Source organism: Cryptomeria japonica, chromosome 7 (assembly GCF_030272615.1).
Source record: "Cryptomeria japonica chromosome 7, Sugi_1.0, whole genome shotgun sequence".
Taxonomy (NCBI): domain Eukaryota; kingdom Viridiplantae; phylum Streptophyta; class Pinopsida; order Cupressales; family Cupressaceae; genus Cryptomeria; species Cryptomeria japonica.
In genome coordinates this window covers 757,332,069-757,350,382 of record NC_081411.1, presented here as the reverse complement: position 1 = coordinate 757,350,382, position 18,314 = coordinate 757,332,069, and the positions used below count along the sequence as shown (strand labels likewise).

Sequence of the window (18,314 nt, the reverse complement as noted above, 5' to 3'; positions counted from 1 at the left end):
TCTAACTAAAAATTAATTTTAGTCAAACATATGGTCTATATAGATTCATTATAACTAAGTTATATATGGGCCACAACTTTTCCAATTGGATGTGTCTACTAAATATAAATTTTATACTACTTTTGGTCTAATTACCAAAAAAAATAAAACTCGATGTTTCAACAACTCCTACTCTTATAAATAATTTTTTTTTTGAAATCTAAAAATACTCTTTTATAGATCTATAAGTGAATTTTACAAAATATATATCTTTAATATTTTAATTAGTTTTTATGTATTATATTTTATTTTTATTGAAAGTAGGTCATCAACACTATAATATAAGGTTGATTATCTTATCAAGGAAAAATACTAAAATTTATTAAAAAAAATATGATGCAGTAGAGAAAAGAATCTTTGTCAAGATGATATAATTCTTTTATGATTTGGATAAATAATTAAGAAAAAAGGTGGTGGTAATTGGAAAGAGTTATATTTCCATAGAGATATAGATTTGTTTCATGTTACATATGCCACAACAATATACAAAAATAAATATATACTGGAAATAACTATTTGTGAAGTCCATTTATTATACAAATAGATTCTTTCAACAAGTTGTGCTTTTCACTTGCAAAATAGATCTTCATGTTTAGTCTTGGGTTAGATCATGACATTTCCTAGTAATTTTAGTTATTAATAATGGCTCTTTTAAATATATTTATTTGAAGTTATTAAAATTTAAATTAATTTTATGATAGATATATATAAATAATTTTACTAAGTGATTTTTTATTTAAAGTTGAATACATTACGGAAAATTTATAAAAAAAACTAATCTAAGATTAATCTTTTAATAAAATACTTAATATTATTTTTTATTTAAAAAAAAATATTTGTAATAAAATATTATTTAAAAGTAATTTTGTTGAATATAAACAATATGAAAACATAAAAGCATACAACAATACAACAGTAAAAGATAGCTTATAAATACATAATATATAATATTTAGTACACTTTCTAAATAAAATTGAATTAAAAACCATTAGAAAAATTAAAAGTTTCATTTAAAATAATAAAAATTATTATTTAAATTTAATTTTTAACTAGTAATTTTAAAAACTAAAATTATATCTTAATTATTTTTTAAAATTAATTAGTACAAAATATAAACTATTATTATTAAATAGAAATTATATTTTATTAATAATTTAATTTGAAATTTAAAAAATAAATTTAATTAGTCTTAATAATACTAACTTTTAATAAGTTATTGTTAATCGTATTAAAATCTTAAAAATTAAACTCTCAAAGCTAATCAAAAAATTAAATATGTTTTTATTGTTGTTTAATGCGTTTAAAGGAGAGGAACTTCAAGGGATTTTTATTATTCCCTAACGTTTACAGCATAAGAAAATCATTTGAAAGGGTTAGTGAATGGAAATGGAAATGACAATAAGAGAATCGAAAATGGAAAGGAAGTTTAAGTGGGAGTTGTGGGCCTGATCATCTAAACTATCAAGTTTGAGTGTGCTGGTTTAGCCTGACCCTTTTTACCTACATAGCTGAAGAAACTTGATACAAACCACTAGCTCAAAGCCACATTTTATAAAATCTCTTGAGAGTGATATCAAAATATAACATGGAGTAAAAATACCTTAAAAAATTCAATGCCTACCTTCTTGGAATCAAGCATGTAGCCAAAAATATCCACTAATATATGTCATATGGCAACTCACCAAAATAAACCAATATAGTATTCTTCTTTCATAATTACACTCATGGTCACTCATGATAATCTATGGATTTTGTCAAAGTTATTGAGTGTGCACTTATAACTCCATACATGTGCCCAAAAATCTCAAAATAAAATATTCCAAAAGCGATGCTTAAACATTTTATCCTTTTCCTGAAGTCTAAATGGTATTAATAACTTTGTCTCTACATGAGTTCCTTTGCCACTATTGGTTAAACAATTTCACTTGTTGTAGTTAAATTACAAATAAAATTGGCAGAACAAATAATTAAAAATTATTTGCAAGCATAATGGCACCTAAATCCTAACTATTATAAATATCTTAATTATAAATTTTATTGGTGATGTTGGGCCCCTCTACAATACCATTTTGAGTTATTCAACTCCAAACCTTTCGGTGATACAAATTATAAATGTTTTTTTTTATTAAATATCTTTTAATTCATCATAGTTCAAAGAATCCAATAGTCCTTTCTCTATATTTTATAGATTATAGCATTAAATTGATTGTGCTAGCACATTCTAGAGTCGGTGGGTAAATTTGACTAGAAGTCTTGGTCAATTATGTAGATTTCTATATCTTTATTGGCCACATTAGACAATAAAAATTGAAATTAAAAGAAATTATTCCTTGATTCTATCATGATAGTGTATTGCCTAAGAATACAACTATTAATGATAAATTTTATTGAGATGGCTCATTATAAAATAGTACGAAAAAATACTAGAGGTTGATGAAATAAAATTACACTATATACATATAGACTTATGATTAAGCTAACAAACTTAGAAGTTGGCTAAACAAGATTATCCACTAATATTTCAGGTGTCTTAAACTACTTTATATTGCCTTATTATCATTCTCATAAAAGATATCAATGTTCTAGGTGACTTTTTCATGGGATCCTTATGTTGTCTTAATACATGTTGAATATTATTAGCTTCAATGAAATTTTTTTAGACATTAATCTATATTTTTAAGTAATTTGTATATATGTTTAACAGTAATTTATTTGAACTAATTCATATTGGCTAATACATGTTTCTTATGCATTTGTTATACACATCAAACCACATATATATCTAATATTTCCTCATATAGAAATAACAAATCTAAGAAAAACTTTATATATGTAAATTTTCATATGCATAATGTCATGATAATACCATATGGTGTATAAATTATAGCTTCAATACATGAACATTTAAATATGGTAATGTAATGTTATACATTAATAAAATAAATATGTATGTCCAAAAAATCCATATAGAAATACAATATTAAATTTTGGTGAAATGAAAATATATATACAACAAATGATCTAAGCATAGATCTATTCCTCTGAACTAGAATGGAAGAGACAATGAGTCTTTACCCACTACGAATATGGAGAGATGATTGATGGTTTACTCTTTCAAACCCATTGACTAGACCTCCTCTCTAACAATTTTTTTGATGTCCACATTTTAATAAAATCAAACAATATGTGCATTTAAATGAAAACAAGGAAATGTGCAACGATAAGTGAATTCACATAGCTCAAGATGATAATCCACTTGAATCGTTCTCTCTTCTTATCATCGATCTGAATATGCATAAAAATCAAAGTTGTAACCACTTGTAATGAGAATGAAACCAAAAAGTATACACAATATTAATATCATTAAAATTTACATGAAATGATATAGAATACAAAAATATAAAATTAGATTTACATTAGTAGCTCATAGCCCTCTTAAATATATTGAATAATAAAATGAAATTGTAGTACTTTGACATCCACTGTTCCATGGCTATCAAGATAGGTTTGAAATATTATCATCAATTTAAGATATAGCAATATTATTTACCTGAAATATACTTCACATTATTTATAAGCATCATAATTTAATATAGAGAGACTTAACATTAAAACTTGACATACAACCAACACCATTAAAGGGTGTTGGTTTGTAAGATCCAATATTTACCTGGTCATCAGTTAATACCAATCTTAATATTGACATTCATAGATGACAATTAAATTGTCTCGTAGCATATTTACTATTTTGTTGTGAATTACATATTTATGGACTTTGACATATTTCTTTCCTTATATATTTTCACCATTACTTTCAACGTTCATCAGCCCTCTTCAAGTCCATGGAAACCGACATGTTTAAATCGTTGAGAAGTTTCTTGTTCGACGGATTATGCAAACACAATATTAGGAAAAGTAGACAGTTTAAAAAAAAATATTTTCATTTTTTTTTTTAAAACCACGATCCGACTGGATGGTCTAGTTTTATTACATCACCTTAAAACAGCGCAGAAAACAGAACCGTGCAATTGCAGATAAAGCCCAGAAGCATGGAATATGGGTCACTATGCGGGACAGAAAGTAAATAAGTAATTAGTGGAATCTGGGCACCATGCCTTTGGCTGGAAAGGAACATAACTTGGGCAGGCTACGTGGAAATTGTCATTGAACTCGGGCGGATTGCAACGCCCGAAATATGTATTGCAAACAGAACATGTACACCCGATAACCTTATTATTCACCTTTACCTGTGAAATTGTGGGGCAAAGGTCAGCACCTAATCCTGTGCAGTGCGATGAACCGCATGGATAACCTTCCCAGGAACCGTTAACAAAACCAACAAACATTGGGAGGTTATAACCCATCTGGACATCAACAGTAAGACTGCGGTTATCAAATATGGCCCGTGTATATGGTTGCAATTTCTCATCCGGGGCTTTCTCACACCGTAGCAAATTTCCGCAGTCACCAGATTCGCAAATTAATCGCGTTGATTCTTTCCCTTCGGAGGAACATCCAACCTTCCCCATATGGTTGCCCCCCAGTCAAGAGGAACTGCCAGGGAGTACGTTTCGACTGGTTGTAGAACAGTCCGAAACCTATCAGTTACGTTCCCTGAAAGTATCGCAGGCCACACAGGGAACGTGCAGTTGTTCTCCAGTTTAATGGTCTTTTTGGACGATTCATCTGCAAACAAATTGAATAGGTAGATATAAGACAGTCAAAATCATTAATAATGAGTAAACTGATTCTTGTGGTATAATTGCTTTGATTTATCTGCAGCGCAGAGAGACGCCATGGTTAGGAAGATGCAGAGACAGAGACATGGACACGATATCAATGGGTTATCCATTATTTGGAAGCCTTTTAACTACAATCTAAACAAAGCTTTTTTAGCACAAAGGTTTTCAGTTACGATGCAAACATATATAGGTGAGCAGTAGGAGCGCGGAACCCAATTGGTTGATTGAGGCTGATCTTTCTGATTGCTAATTTGCTAATTGTAGATCTGTTTGTCTTAAGAATTTGCAGATTTTTTGGACCTAACTTTACTCTTTATGTACATTTTAATTTCTCGATTTACCCGAAAATTCAATTGAGATCTGTGTTTTCATTGGAACACTCGATTGCTTGACCAAAGTCTGTTTTATGATTCGCAGAAGATCATGAGATGATGATGATATCTGACACCTGCTATAACCTTCACTACACTTCATATTATTACATGGTAATTATTTGAAATCAGTTATGTTACAAGATTTCTATTAGAAGGTGTTCATAAAATGTTTCTCAAAGACAACACGAAATGGACCAGCTATTGTCTTACCTTCACACGGGACCTTTTCCAGTATTTTATACATATAAAGTTCGTCAAGGACTGCTAGTTGAGAGACACAAAATGGACCAGCTATTGTCTTACCTTCACACGGGACCTTTTTTAGTATTTTATACATATAAAGTTCGTCAAGGACTGCTAGAAGGCACCTTCCATGTTAGTCATTCCACATGTCTCCTAGAAGGCACCTTCGATGCTAGTCATTTCACAAGATAATAAATAAATTGAAAAAAACAACTATTCAATAAAAAATAATATATAATAGAATAGAAATAATCCTAAACAAAAACTAAAGTTAATTATTAAATTAAATATAAGTAAACTGCGCATGTCAGAGATTGTCCCCTCACAATAGACAATGGTATTCAGTAATATGATCAAAACTAATCAAATTTGACTTAGTCTAGGAGGCAAACAAGGATTGATATCATAAATAATAAAAATGATGCTAACCATCCACTAATCTATATCGGTTATGAAGAGGCACGATAAGTTAATTTATGATAATCAGATATCGATCTTGAAGAGGATTAAGAAGGGAGTCTAATCATTGAAAAATAGTTGTTATGAAAGGATTAGGGGTAGCGATCTATTATCACAGAGACAACAATTAGTAAGAATCTATAACCAATTGTGTATAAGATAATGCGATTAGTATATTAAGGATCGTATACCAATTATAAGGATGGTAATTAATAAAGTCTAATTATGGAGAGTTTGACATTGAACGGAGGTGACTAGTCAACCCTCAAAGAATGCCACCTTTCTGATTTAGGAGATATCAGAACAATTTTCAAGCACAATCCTGGGGTATGGTGAAATTTATATCTCTTTCATATATACATACTATTGGATGGTTATTTTTACTTGCATCGATATTTGAATCTATTCTCGTGGTGCGTCTACGTGGGACACATATTGAGTTGCATGAAATAGAGGAGAGCACCACACTTTGGGATTAATGTGTTGGCCTTTAGAACCCGAATCAGACCTAGTCCTAGAAACCTAGAATTTAGAAATGTACCTTAATCAAAACAATGGTATGAAGAGAGGAGTTAACCATAGCTTGCTCGGAGGCTCCCAGTTGAGGCATAATATCTAGTTAACCAAATATACGTGCATACTCCAAAACAAACTTCTAGGCTTAGAACACATCAGATTTCATAACTAAGCGACCTTGAACAAGTAGCAGCAAATCTCTCTTTTGTCAGTCTATTAGGGAAGAGGGATTTGATTAGGGACATTTCAAGTCATTCGAGAAGGGGACATTACAAGTGGTATCAGAGCAATGATCCTGCCATTCTGCAGGGTAAAGAATCTAAAGATGAATCAATGAATCATTCTAGACATGGAAAAATAATCTAACAATATGTGTATTGACATGTATGCTTAGTGTTTGTAGATACTGTCTATGCTTCATGTTTTCAAGTGTATGCTCTATGTTTGTACAAGTGTATACTTTGTGTATGCTCATGCATTTATATGTATACTTCATGTTTTTCAAATGTATGCTAAATAGCATCTGTAATCCTATTTGTGGGAGAGGGCTTGAAGAGTAAGAAATGGATCACAAGGGGCTCATAAGTGACCTAAAAGTAGGTCCTTACAATTAAGGAGTCAAGTCAGTCCTTACATCTTCTCCCCAATCCTACAAAAGAAAATGCATAAAGATTGATAGTATGAAACCCATATTGTGTTGTGGGCTTCAGATGCAACAAAGTATTGACATTCTCCCCCCAACTTCACAAGTCCTGTGTCGTCGTCTTGAGATGCAATAGAGGTTTGACATTCTCCCCCAACTTCATAAGTCTTGTGTTTTGGGCTTGAGATGAAATAGAGTCTTGACATTCTCCCCCTAACTTCGCAAGATGGCAAGTACTTAGGGGAATGAGACATTGATGGGAAAATGGCTCTCAGTAAACCCATCCCGTCTCTTCCTCCCAAAGTCTAACATGCTTATGTTATTTATGATGTAGTTCCTTAGTCCTTTCAATGCAAGATACATATATATATGTATATTTCCATATATCGGTCAAATGTGATTGCAGATCCAATAATCAAGATTATAATATTGCTTGAAGGAAAGCAAATTCAAGGAGGAGAGACTTTGATGTCCCCATCTAAACAATCAAAACATGATGATGCCCACTCTAAAATTATATATATACCTATATAACCAAAATAAATGAATAGAATAAACTAAATAAAATCTTAATGATAATAATAAAAGAGATTTAATATATAACTTATATTTATTAAATATTAATATTAATTTTATATTTATCAAATAATAATATAAATTTTATAATATTATATTATTGACAAAGTAACAAAGTAATTAGAAAATAAATATAATAATAAATAAATTCAAATAAACAACTATTTAATAAAAGCAATCTATAATAGAATAGCAATCATCCTAAACAATAACTAAAGTTAATTATTAAATTAAATATAAGTAAACTGGTGGTGTCAAAGATCTTCCCCTCACAATAGACAGTGATATTCAATAATTTGATGAAAACTAATCAAATTTGATGAAAACTAATCAAATTTGACTTTGTCCAGGAGGCAAACAAGGATTGATATCATAAATAATTAAAATGATGCTAACCATCCACTAATAATATCGCTTATGAAGAAACATGATATTAATTTATGATAATCAGATATCAATCTTGAAGATGATTAAGAAGGCAGTCTAATCAATGACAAATAATTGTTATGAAAAGGATTAGAGGTAGCGATCTATTATCATAGAGATGATGATTAGTAAGAATCGATAATCATAAATGCTCCTAATTAATTATGTATAAGATGGTGCGATTAGTATATTAAGGATCATATACTAATTATAAGGATGATAATTAATAAAGTCTAATTATGGAGAGTTTGATATTGAATAGAGGTTATTAGTCAACCCTCAAAGGATGCCACCTTTTCGATTTAGGATATATAAGAACAATTTTTAAGAACATTCTTGGGGTATGGTGAAATTTGTCTCTCTTTCATATACACACACTATTGGATGGGTATGTTTACTTGGATTTATATTTGAATATGTTCTCGTGGTGTGTCTATCTGGGACAAATATTGAGTTGCATGAAATAGAGGAGAGCATCACACTTCAGGATTAAGGTGTTGGCCCTTAGAACCAACTCAGACCTAGTCCTAGAAACCTAGAATTAAGAATTATACCTTAATCATAGCAATGGTATGAAAAGTGGAGTTAACCATAGCTTATAGGCTCCCAAAATAGGCATAATATCTAGTTAACCAGATATACATGTATACTATAGTACGGATTTCTAGGCTTAGAACACATCAGATTTCATAACTGAGCAACCTTGAAAAAGTAGCAACAAATCTTTCTTATGTCAATCTACTAGGGAAAAGGGATTTGATAAGGGACATTGTACAAAATTTTGAAGTCAACCAAGAAGAGGACATTACATATTTCTATTAGAAGGTTTTCATAAAATGTATCTCAAAAAAAATAGGAAATGGACTCCCTATTGTCTTACCTTCAAATGGGATATTTTCCAGTATTTTATACATATAAAGTTTGTCAAGGAGTGCTACAAGGAACCTTAGCTGTTTTTGATAAAGAGTTTTTTTTTTACAGGGACCTGAAACCCAGAGTATTACAGACCAAGGCCAGCAACCAACCAGAAAAAAAACTAAGAAAAACAGGGGACAAACCCCACACAAACCGCAAGCCAAAAAAATAAAATCAACAGAGCCAAAAAATTGGGCAAAGCACTTAGCTAAGAGAGTGCACCAATTCAATATTTTTCTGAATAATCGTCTTGTTTATTTTGTCCAAATCCTCCATGATGAATCTAGAGGTTCTCTTGTCCTGGCTCTGGCTCCTAGTTCTTGTGCAAGGACTCGATCTATTCTTCCCACCAGCAGCACTCTATCCACCCTCTGAGGCATTCTTTTCTTCTTTTCCCCCAAGGGAGGGTCGCCGACGATGGTTCCGGTTCTATTTTCGGCCATCATGGGATTGATTTTCTCCAAACCATCAACACTATTGTTCATCACCTCCCTACTGATTTCCACCAAATTGTTCAGGTTTTCCTTGATATCACTCACATACCCTTCCAGCTTCTCAATTTTGCGCTCATGGATGACCTTGATAGTTTCAACATCCTAAGATATCTTCTAGATCATGCTCATGATCTTCTCATTTTTTACTAGGCCCAAGTGATTATGTGAAAGTATCAATAATTCCCTTAATCCCATCTTTCAGGGATCCAATTTCCTTATCCACCCACTTCTAGCAGTTCTCCTGATTTCTAGTGGCCTCCAAAAATATATTTCCCAGCACCTTCTCCTCATTTTTCTCACCTTTATTTTCCTTATTCACAACTTAGATTATTTTCCCATTGATACTAATTACTGTAACTCACCTTTTATACTTAGATTAATGATTTATCAATGCTTTGGTGGCTTTCTATGTCAACCTCTATTTTGTATTGTCTTCAAACTTCTCCTTAGTTGTTATATTGATCTTCCTCATTTTTTAACTTTGGAGAAGTTTGAATATCAATACAAAAGGAGGAAGATCAATATAACAACTAAGGAGAAGTATGAAGACAATACAAAATAGAGGTTGACATAGAAAGCCACCAAAAGATAGATAAATCATTAATCTAAGTATAAAAGGTGAGTTTCAGTAGTTAGTATCAATGGGAAAAGTTGGGAAAATAATAAAGAAGAAGAAAAATAGCCTAGAATCTAAGAATTGATAGAAATAATGAAAAAATTTCTAGAAATGATAACAATTATAAAAGAGAGGCAAGTAGAAAATGTAAACTTTAACAAGAAATTTTTGATATTGAGAAAGAATTGGACAAAGTTATAGATGAAAATGAAGAGTTTTTGATGAGGTAAATAAAGTTTTGAGGGGACCTGGAACCCCTTACAAAAGGATTTTATGGGGATCCAGAACCCACAAAAAGAGCATTGCTGCAACTAAATATGAAATAGACTAATAGTGTTAAGTTTTGGATCAGATTTATATAAGGAAGTTTTTTATCTTCTTAATTAATATTGGATATTAGTTTTGTTATTAATCCAAATTTATCTATCTACTGTTGTTAATAGATGATCGACTCCTTCTTGTCGAGTTTCTCGTAGATTTCACTAAGGGATGAATATCAACTTTCACGGCTATCAACAAATGTATATTGATTGTCTCAGCTTGCACCAACATATGTATATCGTTTGTTTGTCACAACTTGCACCAACAAATGTATATCGACTGTGTGTGTTCTTCTAACTTCCTCACCATCTAGAAAGACTATAATATTATCATTCTCTATATATTACTTTTCCACAAGGAGCCATATAGACAATACAATATTTATTTAATGTCGACTGATTTATATAATCAGGTTTTATATAATCAAACGAACTTGGAATAATCAATTATGAATAATCGATAACAATAATTCACTAACAATTAACTAACTCGATAATAAAATCAATGATAGGGATAATCAATAATCAACATAGTTGATTTTATGAGCAGTATTTAACGAATCATTTTATGAATTAATCTAACCGTAATCAGACAACAGTCGATATGGTTGGAATATGATAAGTTTAAATAAGATAAATTTATAGATCAAATGTGAAATTCCGATAGGCCACTTTCACATTTGATCTATGATTCTGACCAAATCTATTCCTTCAACACTCCCTCTTAGCTAGGGAGGAATCACTTTTATTCTTTACCGGTTACATCAGTCCATTGAGATGATTGACCATAATAGTTGCATCTATATTTGAAATAAAAAATATCATATCATTGTGATACCAAGAATTATGGCATATCCATGGATATCACCTCGCGTGATATCCATCATAGATATCTTCTTAGGTAATATCTGCCATTATGGCTTATCCACAAATATCACCTCACATGATATCCACCATTATGGAATATCCATAGATATTACTTCTTGAGATATCAACCATTATGGCATATCCATAGATATCACTTCATGTGATATCAAACATTATGATTTTTCCATAGATATCACCCCATGTGATATCAACCATTATGGCATATTCATAGATATCACCTCATGTGACATCCACCAGTATGGTTTATTCATAGATATCACCTCATGTGATATCAACCATTATGGCATATCCATAGATATCACCTCATGTGACATCCACCATTATGGTTTAATCATACATATCACCTCACGTGATATCAACCATTATGGCATATCCATAGATATCACCTCATATGACATCCACCATTATGGTTTAATCATAGATATCACCTCACATCATATCAACAATTATGGCATATCCATAGATATCAACTATTATTGTGAGATTGACACCTCACAATAATGGTGAGATATACAATTATTCATCATTGTGAGAATGTCACCTCATAATGATTTTCACCATGGCTCGTCAAGAGGGTAAGCACACAAGTACAAGAAAATCATCCACCATGAACCATATCAAGGGGTGGAGATAAGGGCTTTCACCTCAAGTCTCTCAAGGAGAAATGCATTAACAAGAGTTTATACATTAAAAAACAATTCTCAATTAGAAGAATACATTAGTATAACATATAACTAAATCAATGATGTTGAGACTTAATTTCAGCTATGGCTTCATTCTCCACCATACCAAGCCTACCTCGAAAGTACACAAACTTTATTCTTAAGAGAGGCTTTGTGATAATTCATGTTGTCTTCTCATTAGTATTAATGTATCTTTATTGAATAGCATACCTTTTCACCATGTCTCTAACTTGATCTCCATGTGCTTTGACCTTTCATAAAAAAAAACAAGGTTGGAGTCTGCATCACACTTGGTGTATTCCAAGCTCACCAAGTATTTATCTATCCAGGAATATCATGACCTAAGAGTCAGCATAAAGGCCTTCCACCTTACATTCATAGGTCTCCATCCCATGAATCATAGTCCTTCAACTGATCACTAGAGAAACCATCTTGACATGGTCCACTCCCTCTGAACCAATATGACTAAGATCCTCAAATATCAATAGAAGAACATCCTCTTAGCTTCTCCGTCTGTCAAGGAAGCATCCCCTGCTCACATGGTCCCAATTATGGAAGATATCTTATTTCAGGAGACTCTCATCATCTAGTATGATCCTCATAGAAATGCAAGTGTTAGATCCAAAACTACCATCTAGATCTACTGCCATAAGATCGAGCCCTAGCCAGGAATATGATTATCGTGAGATTTCAAAAAAAATCCCCTTTCAGTATGCTCCCTCTCATTGAGAGATCCCTCTTGTATCAATATTTTCTTTGTATACCTAGATGCTATCATTACCAGCACAAGTGACTCTATGGCTTTCGCAAGTAAATTGTTGCACCTCTGCATGTAGATATTTATTTTCTAAAAGAAAAAAATGCAAAATCTCAGAATCTCCACTAAAGTCCTCTGCATGTTCCTCCTGAATTTCAATCTCTTCATCACAAATAGAACTTCAAAACTCTATACCCTGAAAAGAAACAAACTATGATTCTAAAGATGTCCTAAATGTAAGGGACAAATTTCTCATAGTAAGTTTAAGAAATTTAAAACACAAGATATCCAAATGCAGCTTGTTGTAAGAGAACATCTACTGACAAAATTGTTTCACAAATAGCACGCATAATGTAATTGCATGAATTAAGAAAAAAAAATACATGTTAAATTCATTAACATTCTTTAACCAAAAAGAAAACTTATCTCTTTCAAACTAGAATATGATTCCATCTAAATCCTTTTTTGGAATAGTCTCACCAACATCCACAATGGAAGCTTGAGGCATAGTCCTGGTTGGACATTTCATTGTGTAGTGACCATATTTGTCAAATTTAAAGCACTGGATTTTTGAAATGTCCTTCCTTATTTTCAATGTAAGAGAACCATTGAATTCCTTATCTTTCTTCCTTTTGATATGTCCTTTCTTCTTTTAGGAGTGTGAGGTGAGGACTTCATTTATGGAGGTTTGGCCAATTCCTCTTGTAGCCAATCTTGACTCTTCTTGAATGTAGTCTGTCTTCAATCGATCAAACTTAGGGAGTTTTAGTCTTGTTCTTATCCCTTGAATAAATGACTCCCATGATGAAGGCATACCATTTTGATCCAACATGGTTAATTTTTTACCATTGATAGTGTGTCCAATGGTAGAGAGTTGATCTCTCAATTCACTAATCCTCAAGAAGTAAGACATGATGGATTCTCCTTTTGTCATCTTGATGTGGTTAAGTTGTTGTTTTAGTTTGAGAGCTCGACACATTTTTTTAATCTCATATATGTCCTCTAATGTCTTGAACATGTCACATGCATTCGTCAACTTGGAGATGATTGGCACAATGTGAGCTATCACAAAATCAACCAACATTTTCATTTCTTTGTTGTTCTTTCTCTTCCATTGAAGCTTCTCATCCTCTTCTTTTGGTTTCGGTATGGCATCCTTCATGAATTCATCTAATTCATTTTTCCCCAAGGAAAGCATAACTATAAACTTCCAAGATACGAAGTTTAATGCTCCTTCAAGTTTGTCCTCAACTCTAATTCCATTCATCATCTTGACATTGATAGAAATAGATGAACTTGAAGACAACAATAGAAGATAACCTTGCTTATATCAATCTGATCTAATCTTTGGTCAATCCTTCTCTAATACCATGTTAACTTTTGGATCAAATTTATATAAGCAAGTATTTTATCTTCTTATTTAATTTTGGATATCAGTTTTGTTATTAATCCAAATTTATCTATCCACTGTTGTTATCTCGAATGACTACAAAAGATAGATGACCAAGTGTTGCTTGTCAAATTTCTCACAAATTTTACTAACTGATGAATATCGACTTTCATGGCTATTAATAGATGTACATCGATTGCCTCGGCTTGCACCAACAAAAGTATACCGTCTCTGTGTCATGGCTTGCACCAGCAAATGTATATCAACTGTGTGTATGTTTTCAACTTCCTCACCGTCTGCAAAGACTATAATATTATCGTTCTCTATATATTACCTTTACTAAGGACAACATATTGAAAAATATATCATTTCTAAAGTATCCAATAGAGTCGTGACTTTTCCACAAGCAGCCATGAAGACAATTCACTATTTACTTAATACAAACTGATTTATATAATCAGGTTTTATATAATCAAACAAAATTCACATAATTAACTATGAATAATCTATAACAATAATTCACTAACAATTAACTAACCCGATAATAGAGTTGGTGATAGGCATAATCAATAATCAACATAGTTGATTATATGACTGGTATTTAACAAATCATGATGAATTAATCTAACCATAATCAAAAAATGGTCAATATGGTTGGAATATGATAAGTCTAAATAAGATTAATTTATAGATCAAATGTGAAAGGCTGATAGGCCACTTTCACATTTGATCTAGGATTCTGACTGAAGCTATCCTTTCAACAAATAGCAGAAGACAAACATGCCAACACCAAAATATGAACATCAAAGAACTGGGTAAACCACGAAAGAAATCAAAGCTGTCAAATAAGATACCTCAAAGATACTTAGACAAAGGTATTTTTAGGCTCCCATAACCTAAACCAAGGGTTCTATAGGGCTCGCATAACCTAAATGCATGGGTTTTGATAAGGCTTCCATAACTTGGAGATACATAGACAAAGGGTTTTGAAAGACTCCCATGACCACAAAACCTAGAAAAAAAGGCCAGTAACATTTATAGAACATCTAGGTGATTGGGTTTTGGAAAAAATCCGATGAAATTTGAAGTAAAGGAAATACCTACTCCTCAAGAATAGCCAAAAACATAAGGGAGAGTAGTAACATAGGGTTTTATAGGTACCATAAACTATCTCAATGGGTTTCAGAATGGATCACATAATCGTCAATAACATGGTTTTTGAAAAGGCTCCCATAACCTTCACTTCTAGAGTCAAAATAAAGTTGGAAGGTTGGTTTTTAGAAAGGCTACGAAAACCTTGGGCTGGAACTAAAACCCAAACCTATCAAACACCAAACAAATGAACTACACCAAAGTCTCCACCTCCAAAGAAGAGAAAAGAGAGAGAAATGAAAGAAAAGTGTAGACCACATCAATGCAACCAACCATCAAGAAAAGGGAAGGAAAATCCCCCATCAAACTCCTTTTGACATCACCCACCAAGCCACTCTCCACCTCAATATAAGAGCCATCCACCTCAATGCGATCAACAAAGAGGAGACATGAAAGGAAGGAAAACTAAACCTTAGTTATCCTCACCAACACGATCTCTACCTCAATAGCAGAGAAGAATGATAAAACCAAACTTACGATAGGAAAACCTCAATAGAAAAAATTAAAACGAGAAAAGAACTTGGCACAAAAGCTAGAAAGGAGGCTAAACAAAAACCAAACCCAAGCACCGCTACTAATGAGATCCCCATTCGGTCCATAAAAAACTAGGCAAACATCTAGATCACTCTTGCCAAGAACAAGAAGGGCCAAAGATAAAAGCATGGGCAACCCTCTCCAAGACAAAAATATCACAACAAACATCATGTTCCCATGCGGCTTCTTAACTCTATTTTCTGCTTAAATTTAAGTAGTTAAGTGTTCCCGTGCAACCTTAAAATTGTGAAAAAGAGGATAATTCAGAATCTTTCCCTTCTTTGGTGGAGAAGGTATTGTTTAGGAATTAAAAATAAGCCATGGAAGAAAAGGGGGGGTTGGAAATAAGCAGCGATTGCTTATTTACAAAAGTGCCACATGGCTTCACAATTTGCTCTCCCTCTTTTTATAAAGATTTTATTTCTCTTTTGTTTTTCAAATTTTAAGTACACAAATTATTATTAATATTATGAATAAGTAATTAAAATGTTTTGTTTAAAAATAAGCAGCAAAGATAAATATTCGTGGGGCCAACTGCTCCACAAATAATTCCTAAAAATATTGATTTGCGGCTATTAGCCAAAATAATCTAAGCAGCTGCATGGGAGCATGACCAGAGAAGGGGTATAAAATGACATCCCCAAAAACCTTGGAGAAGAAAAGAAAACTCCACAAACAAGTAGTAACTCCAAAAAATACCGGAAACCAAAGAACACACCAGCCACAACATGCCATAAAGAAAGTAATACAAGACCGCAAAAGAGGCGAAGGGTATATCACACACTGCTGACATCAGAAGAGACAACCAAAGCCCACACCAAACAATGAAAGTACAGACCAAGTGCTCTAAAAACGTTGCAAAAGAAGAATGACCCAAAACAGAGACACCAAAAAAAAACAAAGCAGACCAAAAGAAGGAAAACCCACGAAAAGGAATACCCACAAGCAAAAAGGTAGCTTTAAAAGCCTTCATATCATCCTTTGAGTTGTTTGGATCTCCCTTATCTTCAAAAACCCCCTCTTTAGGCAAAACCCTTCCAACCATTACAATACTCATGCTCCCATTCATTGCTCCAAATTGTTATTTAGGTGAAAATAAAAAATTTGTCATAAAGAGTAAAATTTTTTAATAAGATTAAGAAAAGGAATAAAGATCTAGAATAAAATTTGAAAAGATTAGAAGAAGAAAATACTAAAGTTAAAAGAAGAATCACTTGCAAAAATCCATGAATTTTTAAAGATAAAGAAATCAATATGTAATGTTTAATGTGACAAAAGAGATTTGTATTTGTCATTTGGTAAATGTAATTTTGTTGAAGTTGTTTCTGATGAAGATGTTATTAAATCTGCAAATCTTGATAAAAGTGATAATAAAAGGAATATTGGTTTTAAAATCATAAAAAAAATGGGTTATAGAGTTTAAGGATTAGGAAAACATGAACAAGGAAAAAGAAAACCAATTGAGTAGACAATGAGGCCAAAGTATGTAGGCCTTTGGTATAACATAGGTAGAGGAAAGAATGATTTAAGTATTCCAACTAAAAGACAATCATTTCAAGGAATTCAAACTATGCAATGTTCATATTGTAACTAAATAGGTCATACAAAAGATAAGTGTTGAAATATTCATCCTTGCAGTATTTGTTGTTTGAGGAATCACTCCAAAAATATATGTTGGGATAAAAAAATAAATAATGAATCTATGATAGAACACATGAAAAATGAATTGTGGATGGAGCTATGGATTGAGTTGGCAGAAAATTACATGTATGTTCAAGAATTTATTCAAGTAGAAAGGCAAAATATTGTTGGTCAGGAGAAATCATTGTTTTGACATCTATAGAAAGAAGAGTTCTAAGAAATTTCAGAACAAAGTTCTAAAACCAATGTTTGAAAGATTGTTGTAGCAGGTGGGAGAATCCAAGAGAAATGGATCATAGTTGAATAAGAGATTTAAAGAATTGTGGAGATTATTTGAAGATATCATACAATAAAATAGTTAATTCTAAAAACTTGGTTGCAACCACAAGACAAAGAAGAGAAAAGACAACAATAATTAGCAAAAGAATTTGAGAATGTTAAAGCATTCTTGGTAGAAATTAAGGGGGAGTGTTTGTAGTATTTGGTAATTTCTACCGCCTACTAGCATTAAAAATACTATCTAGAAATATCGGTCACTAGATAAGTCTAAGTTGACATAAAAAAAATATACAATCTACTCCACCTTTTTCAAGACCTCTATAAAAGGACGCAAATGCAAAATATTTCAAGCAAGTGAATAAAGTGTATTTCTGTAGCAACATAGTTTCATAAACAATATTGTTTCTACATATGTGTTTATTACACATTGTTGTTTCATTCCCATCCACCACGAAGAAACCAATATCGACAATCACCATGAGCTCAAAGGAATGACACATCAAGCCTCAATTAACTTAGCAAGATGATAGGAAAATGAAATATGGCATCCATTGTCAGTTCTCACCTTAAGGATTATGCAAGTTAAAGAAAAATTACCATCAGTGGCCTCCACTTGTTGATCCCTGC

General features: G+C 32.0%; 1 protein-coding gene across 1 annotated transcript in view; it reads right to left on the bottom strand.

Annotated features, from left to right (window-relative positions):
* Window positions 1-4,103: 4,103 nt before the first annotated feature.
* Window positions 4,104-18,314, bottom strand: part of LOC131030042 (thaumatin II-like) — a 53,663-nt gene continuing 39,452 nt past the window's right edge. The window contains exons 2-3 of the mRNA XM_057960722.2: window positions 4,649-4,725; window positions 4,104-4,559 (exon numbers count right to left, since the gene is read on the bottom strand). Of these exons, the coding sequence (XP_057816705.2) occupies window positions 4,104-4,559; window positions 4,649-4,725 (533 nt within the window). The remainder of the gene's footprint in view (window positions 4,560-4,648; window positions 4,726-18,314) is intronic.